This window comes from Melanotaenia boesemani, chromosome 8 (assembly GCF_017639745.1).
Source record: "Melanotaenia boesemani isolate fMelBoe1 chromosome 8, fMelBoe1.pri, whole genome shotgun sequence".
Lineage (NCBI taxonomy): Eukaryota > Metazoa > Chordata > Actinopteri > Atheriniformes > Melanotaeniidae > Melanotaenia > Melanotaenia boesemani.
Genome location: NC_055689.1, coordinates 37,951,314 through 37,975,366, shown reverse-complemented (window position 1 = coordinate 37,975,366; position 24,053 = coordinate 37,951,314). Strand labels below are relative to the sequence as shown.

The window sequence follows — 24,053 nt, the reverse complement described above, 5'->3', positions numbered from 1 at the left end:
GCTAAATGCTGCTTCTCCATGTTTAGTCTGGACTCTGGTCTGGACTAGTTGACCAGAGTCTTTGGATCTAAGAGCTCTGCTAGGTTTATATTCTCTGAACATATCACAGATGTATTCTGGGCCTAAACCATTCTGGGATTTGTAAACAAGCAGAAGGGTTTTAAAATCTATTCTGTGACTGACTGGAAGCCAGTGTAAAGATTTCAAAACTGGTGTGATGTGTTCAGATCTCTTAGTCCTGGTTAAAACTCTAGCAGCAGCGTTTTGGATGAGCTGCAGAGGTTTAATGCTCTTTTTAGGAAGTCCTGTTAAAAGACCATTACAGTAATCCAGGCTACTGGAGATGAATGCATGGATGAGTTTCTCTTGGTCTTTCTGGGAGACTAAACTTTTAATTCTGTTGATGTTTCTGAGCTGGTAAAAAGCTTCTTAGTGAAGCTTTGATGTGGCTGCTGAAAGTCAGGTCTGAGTCTATCAACACTCCCAGGTTACGAACTTGGTCGGTGATTTTAAGAGCCCGAGTCTCCAGGTGTTTACCAATGCTGACCCTCTTCTCTTTGCTACCAAACAGAATAATCTCAGTTTTATCTTCATTTAATTGTAGGAAATTCTCCCTCATCCAGGTGTTTATTTGCTCCAGACTCTGACACATTAAGTCTATTGGACTGCAGTTGTCTGGAGACAGAGACACATAAAGTTGTGTATCATCTGCATAACTTTGATAATTAATGCTATAGTTCTGTAATATTTTACCCAAAGGGAGCAGATACAAGTTGAACAGAAGAGGTCCAAGGACTGACCCCTGGGGCACTCCACAGGTCATGGCCACTCGCTCGGATTCATAGCTGCCGATCGTAACAAAATAACTCCGGCCTTCTAAACAGGACCTGAACCAGATAAGAACCGCTCCAGAAAGTCCAACCCAGTTTTCCAGCCTATGCAACAGGATTCTGTGATCTACAGTATCAAACCCAGCACTGAGATCCAGCAAAACCAGGACTGATACTGGACCAGAACCAGGACTGATACTGGACCAGAACCAGGACTGATACTAGACCAGAACCAGGACTGATACTTGACTAGAATCAGTATTCAACCTAATGTCATTTAACACTTTGACCAGAGCTGTTTCAGGGCTGTGATGAGGTCGGAAGCCGGACTGAAATTTATCAAGATTTCCACTTTCATTTAAAAAGTCATGAAGCTGGTGAAATACAACTATTTCAATGATCTTGGAAATAAAAGAGGTTAGAGACGGTCTATAGTTGTTCATTATAGAGGCGTCTAGAGTCCTTTTCTTTAGGAGGCTTAATAGCAGCTATCTTTAGTGACTTGGGAAAAATGCCTGATGCCAGTGAGCTGTTAACTATCAGTAGGAGACCACTTTCTACTGAGGTAAAAACTGTTTCTTGTAGGATTTTTAAATCAAACTTTTTAAATTGCGACATAACATCAGAATTATTTCCGGGTTTTAGACACAGACTAGTTTTCTTGTTGTGGAATTAATATTTTGTCTGATTGTTTTAATTTTTTGGCTAAAAAAGTTTGCAAATTGGTTGCATTTCTCAGTGGAAAGGAGCTCTGGGCTTATCTGTATAGTTACGCAGGCTTTGTTTGTACAGCTCATAGTAAATTTGAGGTTTATTTTCCGCCATTTCCGCTCAGTTTTTCTGCTTTCTCTCTTTAGGCTGGTAACCACAGTGGTGTTTCTCCATGGTGTTTTCTGTTTGCTCAAGTTGCTCTTGATTCTTATCGGTGCAACAGCATCCATTACATTCAAGATTTTCAGATTGAAATGATCCAGGAGTCCATCAACTGACTCTGCTCTGGTTGTTGGTAACATAGCTATGGCCTCCACAAACTTGGCACTTGTTCTTTCATTAATGTACCTCTTCCTAACCGAGGAGCAGGTTGGTTGGACATTCTGAGTGATCAGTAAATCAAACAAAATACAAAAATGGTCAGAAATGGCCGAGTCAGCGACCACAACAGAAGAAATATCAACACCCTGAAATAACCAGGTCCAGAATGTGACCTCGAATGTGGGTCAGTTCTTTTACATGCTGCCACAAACCAAACATCTAATATGGAAGAAAATTCCTTTACTTGTCATGTTATCTATGTGGATGTTAAAATCCCCAGTTAAGATGAAATGGTTAAAATCAGTAGAGATAACTGACAATAATTCAGAAAGTTCATCAATAAAATTTACACAGTGTCCTGGACGTCTGTAGATGATTAGAAATAGGATTTTAGGAACGCCCCTTAAAATAAAACTAAGATATATAAAAGAAGTAAAATCAGCAAATGAAATCTCTTTACACTGGAATGAATCTTTAAATAAGGCAGCTTCTCCTCCCCCTTTCCTCCCGTTTCCACATTTATTCATAAAACTAAAATGAAGGGGTTGCTGTTTCATTAAGAACTGTAGCACTTGTGTCTTCTGTTCACCATGTTTCTGTCAGAAAAAGAAAATCTAAACTGTGAGAAATGATGAAGTCATTAACTAACAGTGATTGTTGGACAGAGATCTAACATTAAGTACAGCAGCTTTATGAAGTTTACTCTGGTCTCTGTTGTATTCTGAGTTATACAAGGTATAGTTAACAGATTAGATCGATTCACCCCACAAACTGACCGTGTTCGATTCCTTATTTTACTAACACAGGAATCCTACTGGGTCCAGGCTTGATCTCAGAACAGCTGTCAGTAGTAGCAAAACTACAGCAAGGACCCTGAACGCATCATGGCATGTTATCTTTGTTGTGAATTCTGCTGCTCTGGGAACCTCCTGCACCTCCTCCCGTGCCCTGCTCGGTCAGGACAGATGATCTAAGAGGAGGATGAAGAGGGGGAGGAGGGGGAGCCCTGTATTTCTTGGTAGATGGTGGTCGCTGGGGTCCGGTCCGGGATAGAGACATCCTTTGAAGACCTTGGGTGATGTGGAGAAGAGGGTCTGGTGAGGGGGGAGAGCTGGGAGTTGATCTCTTCTCTGCTGTGTCCTTCGCTCTTATCTGTACATCATGTTTGGGTTTTTCATCCCAACAGCATGACGCAAGTGTGCACCAAGTAATCTGCATCCAGTTAGATTTGGATGGACACCATCAGGTCTGAATCGCTCCTTATAGTTCCAAAAAGGACCAGACGGCATCAGCCCCAGGCTGCTCAGGACCTGTGCAGACCAGCTCTGTGGGGTGCTCAGGTACATCTTTAACCTGAGCCTCAGCCTGGAGAAGGTCCCTGTCCTGTGGAAGACCTCCTGTGTGGTTCCGGTTCCTAAGATATCACACGCTAAGGAACCGAACCATTACAGACCCGTCGCCCTGACCTCCCACCTGATGAAGACCATGGAGAGGCTCATCCTCGGCCACCTCCGCTCCATGGTGTGCACCACGATGGACCCGCTGCAGTTTGCCTACAGGCCAAACATCGGGGTGGATGATGCTGTCATCTACCTACTGCACAGGGCGCTGGCTCACCTGGAGACCGCTGGGAGCGTCGTGAGAGTCATGTTTTTTGACTTCTCCAGTGCGTTCAACACCATCCAGCTGGCGCTGCTGCGGGGGAAGCTGGATGGAGCTGGAGTGGATGGAAAGTTAGCTGCGTGGACCATCGACTACCTCACCAACTGGCCACAGTACGTGCGTCTGCAGAACTGTGTGTCTGAGGTGGTCTCTGCAGCACGGGGGCCCCTCAGGGAACAGTGCTCTCACCGTTCCTCTTCACCCTCTACACCTCGGACTTCACCTACAACACCAGCAGCTGTCATCTCCAGAAGTTCTCTGACGACTCAGCCATTGTGGGCCGTGTGTCTGAGGGGAACGAGCTGGAGTACCGGTCAGTCATCATGGACTTTGTGGACTGGTGTGAGCGCAACCACCTGTGCTTAAACACCAGTAAGACCATGGAGATGGTGATTGACTTCCGGAGAAGGACACTACCCCACACACCGGTGAACATCCAGGGGAAGGACATTGACCTGGTGGACAGTTTCAAGTACCTGGGTGTTCACCTCAACAGTAAACTGGACTGGTCACACCACACAGACGCCCTGTACAAGAAGGGCCAGAGTCGCCTCCACCTCCTGAGGAGACTGAGGTCCTTTGGAGTATGCAGGCCTCTGCTAAGGACATTTTATGTCTCTGTGGTAGCCTCTGCTAAGGACATTTTATGTCTCTGTGGTAGCCTCTGCTGTCCTCTACGCTGTTGTCTCCTGGGGAGCGAGCAGCACTGACCGGGACAGGAAAAGACTGAACAAGCTGGTCAGGAGGGCCAGCTCTGTCCTGGGCTGCCCGCTGGACTCTGTGGAGGAGGTGGGTGAGAGGAGGATGTTGGCCAAGCTCACATCCATCATGGACAACACCTCTCACCCGCTGCACCAGACTGTGGAGGGGCTGAGCAGCTCCTTCAGCAGCAGACTGAGACACCCTCAGTGTAGGAAGGAGCTACCGCAGGTCCTTCATTCCCACTGCTGTCAGACTGTACAACTTATCTGTATAGTCATAATACTGTGTAATATTTATTTATATTTTACTGTGCAATACCCCCCATTATCAATATCATATTCTTCATATCCCACCATCACCATGTAAATATGTATATAGTCTGTGAAGTTGTTGTTATATTTTATATATATATATCTTTTATATTTATAATGGTACATATTTTTGCTTTTCTTAGACTTTTTCTTGTAAATAATTTATATTGCACCTTCTTGCTGTGATGCATGTTCACCTTATTCTGTCTTTTTGCACTTTATTCTATAACAAGAGCTGCTGTAACAAGTGAATTTCTCCACTGTGAGATAATAAAGTCTAATCTAATCTAATCTAAAAGATACTGAAGTTATCAATGAACTTTATCCCATGGGTGATACATGCGTTTGATAACCTTGTGTTCAGGACAAGAAGTCTACTGAAAAGTTCAGTTCCTTTACCCGCTGTAGGAATGGGTCCTGACATGTAAACATGGTGCTCCAACGGACACAGTCTCTCCAACAGCAGAGAAAAAGTCTTTCTTCGGGATCTCAGAGCCAATTTTCCTCCTCAGAATATCCAAAGACCCAGTGTGGACAATAATCTTCATACCATCTGGATGTGAAGACAGAATGGTCTAAACATCTCTGTCAGTTCCCTGACTGATGTATCAGAAAGTGTTAGATTTTCCGTCTTTGCCATCCTTACATGCTGTTATAGAGTCTCCAATCAGAATTGTGTCTATTTGTTTTTGTGTGGGGGCGCCAATAGCTTCTCTAGTCCTCCTGTTTGTGGAATTCTGGCCTCTCCTCCTGGTCTGGTTAGCCCTGGGCTGAGTTTTAGGGCTATTTCTTGAGTTTTTATATATCCTTGCATTACATTCATTTTAATATGAGTCAACACATCATATTTATTATGCAGTGAGACTTCAGGTGGTGGAGTGAGTGCTGGAGCTTTAAATTTCCTGCTGGATTTACCTCTGCGACGAACAACATCAGACCAGGTTCTTGCTGGGGTTGATGACTTTGGTCTGGCACCAACACTGTTCCAGTAGGTGAGATCAGTCTGATGGTCCGGTTTGGGATCTTCCCAGCTATTCCAATGTCATTTGAACACATCCAGGGAAGTGTATCAGCCAGGTCTGTAGCGGGAGGCTCCACATTCGACATTCATGGTTTATGAATAAAGCTTGATTTGATATCGGCCTGTAGCTGCTCATGAGGGACGCGCCCAGGTTTTTCTTTTTCAGGAGTGGCTTGATGACGAATGTTTTTAGGGTCTGAAAGCAGAGACGTGTTTACAACCTGGAAGATATCTAAGGCCATGCATCCTGAAACATTCCTAAAAACCCGGTTGGCAGGACGTCAAAACAGCAAGTGGTGGTTTTCAGATGGACAAGGATCTCATCCAGGTTTTTAGGACTGACTGGAGAAAAGTGTGTCCTGGTGTTCATGTCTCTGAGTGGACACAGGGACATATGTCCTGCCCTGGCATGGAAGCACTGACTGACTGCCTTGGCAAACAGTCCTGTTTCCCATCAAGAGGAAATCCATCACCGAAGTTGCTCTCACTTTCATCACTGGGAATGTGTGTGGAGCTGGTATAAGGGAAAAGACTGAAAAAGATTTTCAATCGGCTGCAGGAGATGAAGGCAGACGTCGTCCTTCAAGAAACTCATTTATCAAAATCAATAATAGCTTCTAACAGCTCAGTTTTCAGTTATTCAGCTTGTTATAATTCTAGGCAAAGAGGAGCAACAACTCTTATTAATAGGAGGTTAAAGTCTGACATTAATAACACAATCACAGATCCAGAAGGCAGATTCATAATAGTTACATTACCTACTCAAAATGTTACATGGTCCATTACAAATATATCTGGTCCAAATGTTGCTGACCCTTCTTCTTTCCCTCCGTCTCTACCTTACTCTATGGTCACTCAAGCCTGGTACACACACAATTGTTTTAATTGTGAGATTTCTTATCTGGTCGAGACCTCACACGTTAAGATAAAAAAAATCAGTTATGATCGTACTGTGTGTGGTGTGTTCTGAAAATGTAATCATGGAACAACACACACATGACGAAGCTGTCCAGTAACTGAAATACAATCTAGTCCTCCGAGCCGGACAAACGTTGAAACGTAGAAGAAGAACCATAGCAATAACCGGCAAAAGACAAAGAAGAAGAAACATAGTAACAATCGAAAAACAACACCCAGCATGGAAGGGGACATACAGGACGAGGGAATGATGGAGGTCTCGGGACCATTGTTAAGAGAAAAAGCCAGAACTGAAAAAATGAACAGACTGGACACGGCATGAACACGGGCTTTATTTACGTCCTTGCTCCCCAGTCAGCTTGCTCTCTGATTGGCTACATTCTGCACCATGTCACCACCCACGCAACCAGAATGTATGTGCTGTGTTGAAATATTAAACATGTTCACTGTTCCAAATTGTCGGCTACGACCCGTTTCGGAGCGGATTATCGGGACAAATCAGCTCATAACCACTGACTAAATGATGATTGGACAGGGAAATCTCACTCAATCGATCAGGCGCTTGCCGTCCGAGAAGAGAGGACACCTTCTTCTCTTCAGTTCACCATTCCTATTCTAGATTAGATTATTTCTTAACTAGCAGCTCACTGAAATTTGTTCACATTACAGCAGCCAAGCAGCCAGACCATCATTCTGCCGCCACCACAGGACAAGATAAAAAAAAAAGTGTAGCTACAAGTTAATTATCTCGTTTCCTCACTCAGACAGGTTGGTCCTCATTCTGGGAATATGAGGTAGGTGGGAGAAAGTGGTCCCTGATACCAGTTTTATTTGCAAGCTGGTCCAGTCTGGTCTGGAGATCCTGGTCCAGAAGAACCTCCAGATACAGCATTGTGTGAATGTTTAAACATGAAAACCATCAACATAAGTTTCTGATCTACTCTGTCCAGAAATAAAAACAGTCTCAGTCAGAAATAAAACATGAAACATTTTTATTAAAACATTTTTAAATGAAAATATAGTTATAAAACGTTTAAAACATTTTAACAGAAACTCTAAACTATAAAAATATTAAAAACTATTTTAATAAAAATGATCAACATCAGATCTTTTTTCTGCCATGAGTTCATCCTAAGGGAAGGTTTCTGATCAGCCTGCTTGGTCGTCCTGATCCAGAAGCTGCTGGTGACCCGAGCCCAGATCTCTGACCCGTTTCCTGCCAGTTCGGACTGGATCATGTGAACCTCTTGGCAGCAGTGGCATCCTTGGCGGTGAGGGGGTGAAGAGTCTTCCAGGGATCATCCATCATGGACGGACTGAAGAACTTCTCCACTGGAGGGTCCGAATGTCTGGACTGGAACCAGAACCAGGACACGTTAGTTGTGATTACTACTCAGAACCTCAAACAGTCCAAAGAACCTGGTTCTGAACCATGACCTGGACGCTCCCTCACCTCCTACCAACTGAAATCAGCAGATTCAGACTGACAACACTAGACCCTCTACCAGAAACACCAGGTCAAACAAAAGAACCACAAAACTGACTCACATCCTGGACCTAGACCAGGTCTAGGAGCAGAACCACAGAACTGTTTAGGGTCAGTTCTGGACCAGTGTCACACCAAATATTGTGACCAGCGTATTCAGTGCCTCTAGGAGGTGCTGAAGGGTTTTACCAGCTTGATTCAGCACCCAAATATCACATTTAAGCATTGAAGAGAATCCTCCACTAAAACTGCCCCCACCAAACAAGTTAAGGTTCTAGATGCTGGCGGGTAAATTCTTATTCTACACATCACATTAGGAAGGCTTTTCCTGTATTAAAAGAAGAGCAGAACACTGTGTGTATATGAAACGCTTTCCAATTAAACCCAGAAGAGGAAGGCAGTTAGACACATTAATAGAGGTGTAGTTTGAGGAAAATGTCATTCTTCTTGGTACGCATTCTTAGTCACTCCTCGGAAGATTCTAAAGGACTCCGACCAGTTTTAGAATCTCTTTTGTTTACTGGTTGTGTTCACTGGTTAACTTGTTGTGATCCTTGGTTAACTTGTTGTGTTCACTGCTTACCTTGTGTTAACTGCTTGTGTTCCCTGGTTAACTTGTTGTGTGCACTGGTTAACTTGTGTTCACTGGTTAACTTGTTGTGTTCACTGGTTAACTTGTGTTAACTGCTTCTGTTAACTGGTTGTGTTCCCTGGTTAACTGTTGTGTTCACTGGTTAACTTGTTGTGTTCCCTGGTTAACTTGTGTTTACTGCTTGTGTTCACTGCTTGTGTTTACTGGTTAACTGGCTGTGTTCACTGGTTAACTGCTTGTGTTCACTGGTTGTGTTCCCTGGTTAACTGGTTGTGTTTACTGATTAACTTGTTGTGTTCACTGCTTGTGTTCACTGGTTAACTGGTTGTGTTCCCTGGTTAACTTGTTGTGTTCACTGGTTAACTTGCTGTGTTCACAGGTTAACTTGTGTTAACTGCTTGTGTTCACTGGTTGTGTTCCCTGGTTAACTTGTTGTGTTCCCTGGTTAACTTGTTGTGTTCAACGGTTGTGTTCACTGGTTAACTTGTTGTGTTCCCTGGTTTAATTGTTGTGTTCCCTGGTTAACTTGTTGTGTTCAATGGTTGTGTTAACTTGTTGTGTTCACTAGTTAACTTGTGTTAACTGCTTGTGTTCACTGGTTAACTGCTTGTGTTCACTGGTTAACTTGTGTTAACTGCTTGTGTTCACTGGTTGTGTTCCCTGGTTAACTTGTTGTGTTCCCTGCTTAACTTGTTGTGTTAAACGGTTGTGTTCACTGATTAACTTGTTGTGTTCACTGCTTGTGCTAACTTGTTGTGTTAACTTGTTGTGTTCCTTGGTTAAGTTGTTGTGTTCAATGGTTGTGTTAACTTGTTGTGTTCACTGGTTTACTTGTGTTCACTGGTTATGTTAACTTGTTGTGTTCACTGCTTGTGCTAACTTGTTGTGTTAACTTGTTGCGTTCCTTGGTTAACTTGTTGTGTTCAATGGTTGTGTTAACTTGTTGTGTTCACTGGTTAACTTGTGTTAACTGCTTTTGTTCACTGGTTAACTTGTTGTGTTCCCTGGTTAACTTGTTGTGTTCACTGGTTAACTTGTTGTGTTCACTGCTTGTGTTAACTGGTTAACAGGTTGTCTTCACTGGTTAACTTGTTGTGTTCACTGCTTGTGTTCACTGGTTAACTGCTTGTGTTCACTGGTTGTGTTCCCTGGTTAACTTGTTGTGTTCACTGGTTAACTTGTGTTAACTGCTTGTGTTCACTGGTTGTGTTCCCTGGTTAACTTGTTGTGTTCCCTGGTTAACTTGTTGTGTTCACTGCTTGAGCTAACTTGTTGTGTTAACTTGTTGTGTTCCCTGGTTAACTGGTTGTGTTCCCTGGTTAACTTGTTGTGTTCAATGGTTGTGTTAACTTGTTAACAGGTTGTCTTCACTGGTTAACTTGTTGTGTTCACTGCTTGTGTTCACTGGTTAACTGCTTGTGTTCACTGGTTGTGTTCCCTGGTTAACTTGTTGTTTCACTGGTTAACTTGTGTTAACTGCTTGTGTTCACTGGTTGTGTTCCCTGGTTAACTTGTTGTGTTCCCTGGTTAACTTGTTGTGTTCAGTGGTTGACTTGTGTTAACTGCTTGTGTTCACTGGTTGTGTTAACTGGTTGTGTTCCCTGGTTAACTTGTTGTGTTCACTGCTTGAGCTAACTTGTTGTGTTAACTTGTTGTGTTCCCTGGTTAACTGGTTGTGTTCCCTGGTTAACTTGTTGTGTTTAATGGTTGTGTTAACTTGCTGTGTTCACTGGTTAACTTGTGTTAACTGCTTGTGTTCACTGGTTGTGTTCCCTGGTTAACTTGCTGGGTTCACTGGTTGTGTTGCCTGGTTAACTTGCTGTGTTCCCTGGTTAACTTGTTGTGTTCACTGCTTGTGCTAACCTGTTATGTTAACTGGTTGTGTTCCCTGGTTAACTTGTTGTGTTCACTGGTTAACTTGTGTTAACTGCTTGTGTTCACTAGTTGTGTTCCCTGGTTAACTTGTTGTCTTCACTGCTTGTGTTCACTGGTTAACTGGTTGTGTTCACAATGTAGATCAGTAAGACCAGGAAAGTGAATCCTAGAACTCCAGTCCTCTCAGATGCCAGGAAAGTTGATCCTAGACCTCCAGTCCTCACTAAGACCAGGAAAGTAGATCCTAGAACTCCAGTCCTCCCTAAGACCAGGAAAGAGGCTCCTAGAACTCCAGTCCCCCTTAAGACCAAGAAAGTAGATCCTAGAACTCCAGTCCTCACCAAGACCAGGAAAGTAGATCCTAGACCTCCAGTCCTCACTAAGACCAGGAAAGTAGATCCTAGAACTCCAGTCCTCACTAAGACCAGGAAAGCACATCCTAGACCTCCAGTCCTCTCTAAGACCAGGAAAGTAGATCCCAGAACTCCAGTCCTCACGCAGACCAGGAAAGTAGATCCTAGAACTCCAGTCCTCACTAAGACCATCAAAGTAGATCCTAGAACTCCAGTTCTCACTAAAACCAGGAAAGTAGATACTAGAAATCCAGTCCTCACCAAGACCAGAAATGTAGATCAATAAGACCAGGAAAGTAGATCCTAGAACTCCAGTCCTCAATAAGACCAGGAAAGTAGATCCTAGAACTCCAGTCCTCACCAAGACCAGGAAAGTAGATCCTAGACCTCCAGTCCCCACTAAGACCAGGAAAGTAGATCCTAGAACTCCAGTCCTCAATAAGACCAGGAAAGTAGATCCTAGAACTCCAGTCCTCACTAAGACCAGGAAAGTAGATCCTAGACCTCCAGTCCTATTTAAGACCAGGAAATTAGGTCCTAGAACTCCAGTCCTCACTAAGACTGGGAAAGTAGATCCTAGAACTCCAGTCCTCACTAAGACCAGGAAAGTAGATCCTAGAACTCCAGTCCTCACGAAGACCAGGAAAGCAGATCGTAGAACTCCAGTCCCCCCTAAGACCAAGAAAGTAGATTCTAGAACTCCAGTCCTCTCTAAGACCAGGAAAGTAGATCCTAGAACTCCAGTCCTCACTAAGACCAGTAAAGTAGATCCTAGAACTCCAGTCCTCACTAAGACCAGGAAAGTAGATCCTAGACCTCCATTACTCTCTAAGACCAGGAAAGTAGATCCTAGACCTCCAATTCTAAATTAGACCAGGAAAGTAGATCCTAGAACTCCAGTCTTCACTAAGACCAGGAAAGTAGATCCTAGAACTCCAGTCCTCACTAAGACCAGGAAAGTAGATCCTAGAACTCCAGTCCTCTCAGATGCCAGGAAAGTTGATCCTAGACCTCCAGTCCTCACTAAGACCAGGAAAGTAGATCCTAGAACTCCAGTCCTCCCTAAGACCAGGAAAGAGGCTCCTAGTACTCCAGTCCCCCTTAAGACCAAGAAAGTAGATCCTAGAACTCCAGTCCTCACCAAGACCAGGAAAGCAGATCCTAGACCTCCAGTCCTCACTAAGACCAGGAAAGTAGATCCTAGAACTCCAGTCCTCACTAAGACCAGGAAAGCAGATTCTAGAACTCCAGTCCTCACTAAGACCGGGAAAGTAGATCCTAGAACTCCAGTCCTCACTAAAACCAGGAAAGCAGATACTAGAACTCCAGTTCTCACTAAAACCAGGAAAGTAGATAGTAGAAATCCAGTCCTCACCAAGACCAGAAATGTAGATCAATAAGACCAGGAAAGTAGATCCTAGAACTCCAGTCCTCAATAAGACCAGGAAAGTAGATCCTAGAACTCCAGTCCTCACCAAGACCAGGACAGTAGATCCTAGACCTCCAGTCCCCACTAAGACCAGGAAAGTAGATCCTAGAACTCCAGTCCTCAATAAGACCAGGAAAGTAGATCCTAGAACTCCAGTCCTCACTAAGACCAGGAAAGTAGATCCTAGACCTCCAGTCCTATTTAACACCAGGAAATTAGGTCCTAGAACTACAGTCCTCACTAAGACTGGGAAAGTAGATCCTAGAACTCCAGTCCTCACTAAGACCAGGAAAGTAGATCCTAGAACTCCAGTCCTCACGAAGACCAGGAAAGCAGATCGTAGAACTCCAGTCCCCCCTAAGACCAAGAAAGTAGATTCTAGAACTCCAGTCCTCTCTAAGACCAGAAAAGTAGATCCTAGAACTCCAGTCCTCACTAAGACCAGTAAAGTAGATCCTAGAACTCCAGTCCTCACTAAGACCAGGAAAGTAGATCCTAGACATCCATTACTCTCTAAGACCAGGAAAGTAGATCCTAGACCTCCAATTCTAAATTAGACCAGGAAAGTAGATCCTAGAACTCCAGTCCTAACTAAGACCAGGAAAGTAGATCCTAGAACTCCAGTCCTCACTAAGACCAGGAAAGTAGATCGTAGAACTCCAGTCCTCACGAAGACCAGGAAAGCAGATCGTAGAACTCCAGTCCCCCCTAAGACAAAGAAAGTAGATTCTAGAACTCCAGTCCTCTCTAAGACCAGCAATGTAGATCCTAGACCTCCAGTCCTCACTTAGACCAGGAAAGTAGATCCTAGAACTCCAGTCCTCACTAAGACCAGGAAAGTAGATCCTAGAACTCCAGTCCTCACTAAGACCAGGAAAGTAGATCCTAGAACTCCAGTCCTCACTAAGACGAGGAAAGTAGATCCTAGAACTCCAGTCCTCTCAGATGCCAGGAAAGTTGATCCTAGACCTCCAGTCCTCACTAAGACCAGGAAAGTAGATCCTAGAACTCCAGTCCTCCCTAAGACCAGGAAAGAGGCTCCTAGTACTCCAGTCCCCCTTAAGACCAAGAAAGTAGATCCTAGAACTCCAGTCCTCACCAAGACCAGGAAAGCAGATCCTAGACCTCCAGTCCTCACTAAGACCAGGAAAGTAGATCCTAGAACTCCAGTCCTCACTAAGACCAGGAAAGTAGATCCTAGAACTCCAGTCCTCACCAAGACCAGGAAAGTAGATCCTAGAACTCCAGTCCTCACTAAGACCAGGAAAGTAGATCCTAGAACTCCAGTCCTCACTAAGACCAGGAAAGTAGATCCTAGAACTCCAGTCCTCTCTAAGACCAGGAAAGTAGATCCTAGAACTCCAGTCCTCACTAAAACCAGGAAAGCAGATGCTAGAACTCCAGTCCTCTCTAAGACCAGGAAAGTAGGTCCTAGAAGTCCAGTCCTCACTAAAACCAGGAAAGTAGATCCTAGACCTCCAGTCCTCTCTAAGACCGGGAAAGTAGATCCTAGAACTCCAGTCCTTACTAAGACCAGGAAAGTAGATCCTACATCTCCAGTCCTCTCTAAGACCAGGAATGTAGATCCTAGAACTCCAGTCCTCACTAAGACCAGGAAAGCAGATGCTAGAACTCAAGTCCTCTCTAAGACCAGGAAAGTAGGTCCTAGAAGTCCAGTCCTCACTAAGACCAGGAACGTAGATCCTAGAACTCCAGTCCTCACTAAGACCAGGAAAGTAGATCCTAGAACTCCAGTCCCCCCTAAGACCAAGAAAGTAGATCCTAGAACTCCAGTCCTCACTAAGAACAGGAAAGTATATCCAAGAACTCCAGTCCTCACTAAGACCAGGAAAGTAGATCCTAGAAGTCCAGTCCTTACTAAGACCAGGAAAGTAGATCACTAAGACCATGAAAGTAGATCCTAGAATTCCCGTCCTCACTAAGACCAGGAAAGAACATCACTAAGACCAGGAAAGTAGATCCTAGCACTCCAGTCCTCACTAAGACCAGGAAAGCAGATCCTAGAACTCCAGTCCTCAGTAAGACCAGGAAAGTAGATCCTACATCTCCAGTCCTCTCTAAGACCAGGAATGTAGAGCCTAGAACTCCAGTCCTCACTAAGACTGGGAAAGTAGATCCTAGAACTCCAGTCCTCACTAAGACCAGGAAAGTAGATCCTAGAACTCCAGTCCTCACGAAGACCAGGAAAGCAGATCGTACAACTCCAGTCCCCCCTAAGACAAAGAAAGTAGATTCTAGAACTCCAGTCCTCTCTAAGACCAGGAAAGTAGATCCTAGAACTCCAGTCCTCACTAAGACCAGTAAAGTAGATCCTAGAACTCCAGTCCTCACTAAGACCAGGAAAGTAGATCCTAGACCTCCATTACTCTCTAAGACCAGGAAAGTAGATCCTAGACCTCCAATTCTAAATTAGACCAGGAAAGTAGATCCTAGAACTCCAGTCCTCACTAAGACCAGGAAAGTAGATCCTAGAACTCCAGTCCTCACTAAGACCAGGAAAGTTGATCCTAGAACTCTAGTCCTCTCTAAGACCAGAAAAGTAGATCCTAGAACTCCAGTCCTCACTAAGACCAGTAAGGTAGATCCTAGAACTCCAGTCCTCTCTAAGACCAGGAAAGTAGATCCTAGACTCCATTACTCTCTAAGACCAGCAATGTAGATCCTAGACCTCCAGTTTTCACTTAGACCAGGAAAGTAGATCCTAGAACTCCAGTCTTCACTAAGACCAGGAAAGTTGATCCTAGACCTCCAGTCCTCACTAAGACCAGGAAAGTAGATCCTAGAACTCCAGTCCTCCCTAAGACCAGGAAAGAGGCTCCTAGTACTCCAGTCCCCCTTAAGACCAAGAAAGTAGATCCTAGAACTCCAGTCCTCACCAAGACCAGGAAAGCAGATCCAAGACCTCCAGACCTCACTAAGACCAGGAAAGTAGATCCTAGAACTCCAGTCCTCACTAAGACCAGGAAAGTTGATCCTAGAACTCTAGTCCTCACTTAGACCAGGAAAGTAGATCCTAGAACTCCAGTCTTCACTAAGACCAGGAAAGTAGATCCTAGAACTCCAGTCCTCACTAAGACCAGGAAAGTAGATCCTAGAACTCCAGTCCTCACTAAGACCAGTAAAGTAGATCCTAGAACTCCAGTCCTCACTAAGACCAGGAAAGAAGATCCTAGAACTCCAGTCCTCACTAAGACCAGGAAAGTTGATCAGTAAGACCAGAAAAATAGATCCTAGAACTGCAGTCCTCTCTAAGACCAGGAAAGTAGATCCTACACCTCCAGTACTCTCTAAGACAAGGAAAGTAGATCCTAGAACTCCAGTCCTCACGAAGACCAGGAAAGTAGATCCAAGACCTCCAGTCCTCACTAAGACCAGGAAAGTAGATCCTAGAACTCCAGTCCTCACCAAGACCAGAAATGTAGATCAGTAAGACCAGGAAAGTAGATCCTAGAACTCCAGTCCTCACTAAGTCCAGGAAAGTAGATCCTAGAACTCCAGTCCTCACTAAGACCAGGAAAGTAGATTCTAGACCTCCAGTCCTCACCAAGACCAGAAATGTAGATCAGTAAGACCAGGAAAGTAGATCCTAGAACTCCAGCCCTCACTAAGTCCAGGAAAGCAGATGCTAGAACTCCAGTCCTCTCTAAGACCAGGAAAGTAGGTCCTAGAAGTCCAGTCCTCACTAAGCCCAGGAAAGTAGATTCTAGACCTCCAGTCCTCTCTAAGACCGGGAAAGTAGATCCTAGAACTCCAGTTCTCACTAAAACCAGGAAAGCAGATGCTAGAACTCCAGTCCTCTCTAAGACCAGGAAAGTAGATCCTAGACCTCCAGTCCTCACTTAGACCAGGAAAGTAGATCCTAGAACTCCAGTCCTCACTAAGACCAGGAAAGTAGATCCTAGAACTCCAGTCCTCACTAAGACCAGGAAAGTTGATCCTAGAACTCTAGTCCTCTCTAAGACCAGAAAAGTAGATCCTAGAACTCCAGTCCTCACTAAGACCAGTAACGTAGATCCTAGAACTCCAGTCCTCTCTAAGACCAGGAAAGTAGATCCTAGACTCTATTACTCTCTAAGACCAGCAATGTAGATCCTAGACCTCCAGTTTTCACTTAGACCAGGAAAGTAGATCCTAGAACTCCAGTCTTCACTAAGACCAGGAAAGTAGATCCTAGAACTCCAGTCCTCACTAAGACCAGGAAAGTAGATCCTAGAACTCCAGTCCTCTCAGATGCCAGGAAAGTTGATCCTAGACCTACAGTCCTCACTAAGACCAGGAAAGTAGATCCTAGAACTCCAGTCCTCTCTAAGACCAGGAAAGAGGCTCCTAGTACTCCAGTCCCCCTTAAGACCAAGAAAGTAGATCCTAGAACTCCAGTCCTCACCAAGACCAGGAAAGTAGATCCTAGAACTCCAGTCCTCACTAAGACCAGGAAAGTTGATCCTAGAACTCTAGTCCTCACTTAGACCAGGAAAGTAGATCCTAGAACTCCAGTCTTCACTAAGACCAGGAAAGTAGATCCTAGAACTCCAGTCCTCACTAAGACCAGGAAAGTAGATCCTAGAACTCCAGTCCTCACTAAGACCAGTAAAGTAGATCCTAGAACTCCAGTCCTCACTAAGACCAGGAAAGTAGATCCTAGAACTCCAGTCCTCACTAAGACCAGTAAAGTAGATCAGTAAGACCAGAAAAATAGATCCTAGAACTGCAGTCCTCTCTAAGACCAGGAAAGTAGATCCTACACCTCCAGTACTGTCTAAGACAAGGAAAGTAGATCCTAGAACTCCAGTCCTCACGAAGACCAGGAAAGTAGATCCAAGACCTCCAGTCCTCACTAAGACCAAGAAAGTAGATCCTAGAACTCCAGTCCTCACCAAGACCAGAAATGTAGATCAGTAAGACCAGGAAAGTAGATCCTAGAACTCCAGTCCTCACTAAGTCCAGGAAAGTAGATCCTAGAACTCCAGTCCTCACTAAGACCAGGAAAGTAGATTCTAGACCTCCAGTCCTCACCAAGACCAGAAATGTAGATCAGTAAGACCAGGAAAGTAGATCCTAGAACTCCAGCCCTCACTAAGTCCAGGAAATCAGATGCTAGAACTCCAGTCCTCTCTAAGACCAGGAAAGTAGGTCCTAGAAGTCCAGTCCTCACTAAGCCCAGGAAAGTAGATTCTAGACCTCCAGTCCTCACTAAAACCAGGAAAGCAGATGCTAGAACTCCAGTCCTCTCTAAGACCAGGAAAGTAGGTCCTAGAAGTCCAGTCCTCACTAAGCCCAGGAAAGTAGATCCTAGACCTCCAGTCCTCACTTAGACCAGGAAAGTAGATCCTAGAACTCCAGTCTTCACTAAGACCAGGAAAGTAGATCCTAGAACTCCAGTCCTCACTAAGACCAGGAAAGTAGATCCTAGAACTCCAGTCCTCACTAAGACCAGTAAAGTAGATCCTAGAACTCCAGTCCTCACTAAGACCAGGAAAGTAGATCCTAGAACTCCAGTCCTCACTAAGACCAGTAAAGTAGATCAGTAAGACCAGAAAAATAGATCCTAGAACTGCAGTCCTCTCTAAGACCAGGAAAGTAGATCCTACACCTCCAGTACTCTCTAAGACAAGGAAAGTAGATCCTAGAACTCCAGTCCTCACGAAGACCAGGAAAGTAGATCCAAGACCTCCAGTCCTCACTAAGACCAGGAAAGTAGATCCTAGAACTCCAGTCCTCACCAAGACCAGAAATGTAGATCAGTAAGACCAGGAAAGTAGATCCTAGAACTCCAGCCCTCACTAAGTCCAGGAAAGTAGATCCTAGAACTCCAGTCCTCTCTAAGACCGGGAAAGTAGATCCTAGAACTCCAGTCCTCACTAAAACCAGGAAAGCAGATGCTAGAACTCCAGTCCTCTCTAAGACCAGGAAAGTAGGTCCTAGAAGTCCAGTCCTCACTAAGCCCAGGAAAGTAGATCCTAGACCTCCAGTCCTCTCTAAGACCGGGAAAGTAGATCCTAGAACTCCAGTCCTTACTAAAACCAGGAAAGCAGATGCTAGAACTCCAGTCCTCTCTAAGACCAGGAAAGTAGATCCTAGAAGTCCAGTCCTCACTAAGACCAGGAACGTAGATCCTAGAACTCCAGTCCTCACTAAGACCAGGAAAGTAGATCCTAGAACTCCAGTCCCCCTTAAGACCAAGAAAGTAGATCCTAGAACTCCAGTCCTCACTAAGAACAGGAAAGTATATCCAAGAACTCCAGTCCTTACTAAGACCAGGAAAGTAGATCCTAGAAGTCCAGTCCTTACTAAGACCAGGAAAGTAGATCACTAAGACCATGAAAGTAGATCCTAGAATTCCAGTCCTCACTAAGACCAGGAAAGAACATCACTAAGACCAGGAAAGTAGATCCTAGAACTCCAGTCCTCACTAAGACCAGGAAAGCAGATCCTAGAACTCCAGTCCTCAGATCTTTACACTGGCTTCCTGCTGTTAGTTTACAAAGACCAGAATAGTTAAGGACCAGAATCCATTTAGGATCTTCTGGTTGGTTATGAACCAGATCCCTCAGGTCATCAGGGTCAGGTCTACTTTATGTTCCCAGAGTCAGAACTAAACATGGAGAGGCAGCGTTCAGCTTTTATGCTCCTCACATGTGGCACAAACTCCCAGAAACCTGCAGGTCTGCTGACTCAGCAGTTTTACATCAGAGTTAAAACTTTTCTGTTTGCTGCATTTTATCAGAACAGCTGTTAATTCCCCACACTGGAACTTTATTTCTGGCTTTTTTTTTTTCTTTTTCTTTTAAAGTCCATTTTTAATGCTCTTGTTACTGCTGTGATGCTTTTTATGTTTTATGCAAAGCACTTCGAAATGCCTTTTACAAGAATTGTGATGTACATATAAACCTGATTTTCCTAATATATGTGTGTGTGTGTGTGTGTTTGTGTGTGTGTATTTGGTTGATATCATGTGTTTTTCTGCTTCCTGCAATTCTACTGTTTGTCAAGGCTGAATCATCCAACGGGCCCACATGAGCAGTTTCGAGAAAGAAAAAAAAAGGCTTTAAGTTTAGACATGGGAGCCGATACCCAAGAATCACATCGATTTTTAACCTTAACAGAATTATTTGATTAGTGGGGTGGAAACCATGGTAACCTGCCCTGCAGCCCCACCCCCTGTCCACCATCTTTAAATTAACCAGTGTTGAACTGGCTGAACTCGTAGCTTTGAATGAGCAAGAATAAAAGAATTGGTTGTTTTAAACGGAAGTCAAAGCGAGGAAAGGAGAGGGAGGCGTGTTTATTAAGAAGTTTACCTTCTACAGACACATTCTTCGTCAAATCGAGGGAGGAAAATGAGGATGAATAAATAAGGAAGACGTGGAAGCTGCAGCTACGAGTTGCAGGGGATTATCAGGTCTGTGGACAGTCGATGAAAATGCTCGCGTTGTTCTCATTGATCCTGGAGCTGCTGCCTTTCACAACAAAGGAAGCAAATATCCTGCTTCAACCCGTGATGGGGCTCGGGTGGTAAAGCGTGCTCCCTAACAAATGATCTAATGTGCTGTCATCTTCCAAATGAGGACAAAGCCTCTCAAGACTGGATCACCGGTTCACCATCTACAGCCAAGTTGGCTGGTACATGAAAAAATCCGCCAGCCAAACAAATTTTTTACCGGCCAAATTATTAAATTATTGTACACACACACACACACACCTCTACACACGTTATTTTCTATAATACTATGTTGTGTTGTATCCAAACTGAAACTGAAGCTCACAGCAACATTAAACAAAGGCAACAAGAAAAATGGTTTTATTTGATAAACAGTTAATGTCTGAATTCATGAACTAAAACCTGATCAGACTCGTCCCTCTCTGCTCTTCGTCTGGCCTCCTAACTGTCCTCGTACCCCAGCATTACAGCCTTGGTGGGATCAGACGCCCTGATTCTTGCTTTTTATTTTATTGTTTAAAAAATAAACTTAACAAAAATTTATAATAAATCAATTTTAAGCTTATTGATCTGATTAGTGACAAATCAGTAATATTGAATATAAATAGCTTATCAATAATCATAAAAGCTGATTTATTTTAATAATGAACTTAATAACTGATCAATACAATAATAAAAAGTTAATCGGTTGACAGCTGTTCGTAGTCTCGCGGAGTCACGTCCCGTCATGCAGCTGTCGCCACCCTTCAGGTTGTTAAGCTAAGCCAAGCTAACAGGCTAACATCACGTCCAACAGAGTGCTGCTGTGCTGACAGCACGGCGCGCGCAGGCGCGTCACCGCCTACAGTCGACACGTGCAGGCGCGTCACCGCCTACAGCGCAGGCGCGTCACCGTCTACAGTCGACGCGTAGGCGCGTCACCGTCTACAGTCGACGCATGCAGGCGCGTCACCGTCTACAGCGCAGGCGCGTCACCGTCTACAGTCGACACGTGCAGGCGCGTCACCGTCTACAGTCGGCGCGCAGGCGCGTCACCGCCTACAGCGCAGGCGCGTCACCGTCTACAGTTGACGCGTGCAGGCGCGTCACAACCTACAGCGCAGGCGCGTCACCGTCTACAGTCGACGCGTGCAGGTGCGTCACCGTCTACAGTCGACGCGTGCAGGCGCGTCACAACCTACAGCGCAGGCGCGTCACCGTCTACAGTCGACGCGTGCAGGTGCGTCACCGTCTACAGTCGACGCGTGCAGGCGCGTCACAACCTACAGCGCAGGCGCGTCACCGTCTACAGTCGACGCGTGCAGGCGCGTCACCGTCTACAGTCGGCGCGCAGGCGCGTCACCGCCTACAGCGCAGGCGCGTCACCGTCTACAGTCGACGTGTGCAGGCGCATCACAACCTACAGCGCAGGCGCGTCACCGTCTACAGTCGACGTGTGCAGGCGCATCACAACCTACAGCGCAGGCGCGTCACCGTCTACAGTCGACGTGTGCAGGCGCATCACAACCTACAGCGCAGGCGCGTCACCGCCTACAGTCGACGTGTGCAGGCGCGTCACAACCTACAGCGCAGGCGCGTCACCGCCTACAGTCGACGTGTGCAGGCGCGTCACAACCTACAGCGCAGGCGCGTCACCGCCTACAGTCGACGTGTGCAGGCGCATCACAACCTACAGCGCAGGCGCGTCACCGCCTACAGTCGACGTGTGCAGGCGCATCACAACCTACAGCGCAGGCGCGTCACCGCCTACAGTCGACGTGTGCAGGCGCATCACAACCTACAGCGCAGGCGCGTCACCGTCTACAGTCGACGTGTGCAGGCGCATCACAACCTACAGCGCAGGCGCGTCACCGCCTACAGTCGACGTGTGCAGGCGCATCACAACCTACAGCGCAGGCGCGTCACCGTCTACAGTCGGCGCACGTAGGCGTGTTACATGAGAAGCGAGCGGAACCGGGCCGTGAAGCAGACAGAAGGCGCCGCTTTATCCAAACTGAACTTTCTGGTTTGGCTGGAAGCTGCTGGTCTATCCTCCAGTTCACCGAGTTTTCTTTAGGAAAGCTGGCCGGCTGCTGCTAATAATCTCCACGTATTTACCTGCTTCATTAGCCTGAGCTAAACGGTGAACAGAACTGAAACAGTGCAGAGCGTTCTCGTGTCATGTGTGAGTGTTTGCGTCAGTATGTGTGTGTACGTGCACGTCATTCATACATGCAGACAGCAGAGCAACATGAAGAAGAAATCCACCAAAAGAAAGACTGAAAAACACGACTGGTTCGGTACAAACATTTACTCGCATTTGGTGCCTGGCGAGTGTTAATTTCGACCCTGTATACAGGTAACATTTCTTACCTCGCATGTTATTTGCATGAAAGAAAAACTATTCCTGAAGGCGTGCCATGCAAAGCCAAATTAGAAACAGCCATTGAGAACATAACATCTGATCCTGGAGAAAAAAGGGACTAATGAGGCATCAGTCCCGGTTTGGTTGGGTGTCTTAAGCAGACTCAAAGCAACAAGTGAAGCGCTACCAAAGGCCGACATTCATCTTAGGACTCGTCCGTTCGACTCACTGAAATCATTTCTGTTATCAATTCAAGACCAATTTGACCATTTTGAAAAATCTGTGAAGCATGTTTCCAGCGTGTGCCGGTCATATGGAGAGGAACCGGACCAAGAACGGCTTTTTCTGCTGAATCTACAGAGCAGGAAGTAGCACTTAACCAGCTACTGCTTGGACCATAACCCAGCAGGAGAAATCCTGCAGGCCGGCGGCTTCGTACAGCAGGATACGTCTCCGCCGTCCTTCCCGGATCTGTTTGCAACCCTTCACATTTTTTTGATTCTGCCGGTTACAAACTGTGAAGGAAAACGTTCCTGTTCACAGAAGAATTAAAAACGAGCTGAGAACAGCTCAAAGCCAGCAGCTCGGATGGCCACGCAGTCTCAGCTTGTCAGGAACCTGAAGTTTGACGACGGTTACTGAGTTTGCTAAAAGGCAGGAAAAAGCCTTTGTGAGCTGGAGAGATGATCTTCAGACGGGAGGAAGATGACGAAATATGTGTGCGAGATGAGAAACAAGAGTAAGAAACTGTAAAGACGACATCTTCAGAAAGACAAAAACAGAAAGAGACAGTGAAGAGCGGAAATAATCACATAGAGACAGAGAGACAGACAGGTGAGGACAGAGGACTGAGACATCAGCAGGTGTCTGAAATGATGGGTTTCACCTGGATGTGCAGCGTGTTGTTACATTACTGACTGGAATGTTAGAAATGAGCTCTTACGTTGTGTCATGGACAGTTTCGCTGTTTCTCCCCTGAGGGACTAATTAAGGTTTTTCTTGTTCTGAAAAGTCGCGGACGCGGAGCGTGGCATAAGACCGGGTCCATGTAGACCCTGCTGGTGGAGGACTCTCTTCTTCGATGCTTAACGGGACGAAGCTGTAAAAAGCCCGGGCTGGTTTTTACTCCCAAACTGTCTCTGTTGGCTTTTAAATCTTCTGTTATGTTTTAGTCTTTAAAGTTGTGGCTTCTTCTGTCCCTTTAACTGGTTTTGGTGGGTTTAGGCTGTACCGGCCCAGCCTGGTGGACTCTGTTAAATCTGCTGGATAAATAAACTGGACTGAACATTTATGTACCTGGAAGTTGGGAGATGAGGACGGACTGAAGGACGGAAGCTGCCTGGACACGCCCCCTCTTCGCCGCATCTGACCCGCGAAGTCTCGCGACCCACTGCCGAATCCGCCCGGGGACCTGTTACCGAATCCTCGGTTTGAACTCGGGGAGAAGACCGGAGGACCCGGTGCATAAGGCTGCCCGCCCCGAGGAGAGCCTCCGCGGTGTCCGGAATCAATGAACGGGGACCGCGGCCCGGGGAAAGGCCAGCAGGGAGACGGTGATGGAAACCTTCCAGGCGGCCGCGGAGCTCCGGGACTCCGCTGAGATCTGACTGGAGGACGCTGCATTGAACGGGCGAAGGAACAGAAGAACGGAACAGAGAAATAAACTAATCACTTCGTCAGACAGGAGCAAGGCAACCGGAACCAGACAAAGGAAGCAGGCTTTAACCCTTTAGCTCAGTAACGCTGACCGCCTTTAGCACCCCCTAACGGCTGGGAGTGGAACTGACCAGAGACCGGTCGGCCCATGCGGTCAGAATAAAAGCTTATAATATTTCATCCTCCATAATAACGTGGCTCCAGATGACTGGTTAGTTGCCCCTTTTCTTACATCAGCTATCATCTCAGCCAGGATTTCATGGAGCATAATTCCTTCATTGACATCTGGAGGGATAGAAACCCTGATAGGATAATTTTCCTGGTTCAAACCCAGTGAGAACTTCAAGTCGGAAACCGACTTCTGGCTAATTTTCCCAGAAATC

The 24,053-nt window shown here is 45.6% G+C and overlaps 1 protein-coding gene across 1 annotated transcript; it reads right to left on the bottom strand.

The window, feature by feature from the left end:
* Nucleotides 1-7,457: 7,457 nt before the first annotated feature.
* On the bottom strand, nt 7,458-23,738 carry LOC121645078 (M-phase specific PLK1 interacting protein). Its single transcript, XM_041993388.1, has 2 exons — nt 23,311-23,738; nt 7,458-7,830 (listed from the first exon to the last, which is right to left on the bottom strand). Exons 1-2 carry the CDS (start codon nt 23,635-23,637, stop codon nt 7,711-7,713), a joined length of 447 nt encoding a protein of 148 aa, XP_041849322.1. The 5' UTR covers nt 23,638-23,738; the 3' UTR covers nt 7,458-7,710.
* Between the last annotated feature and the right edge of the window lie 315 nt (nt 23,739-24,053).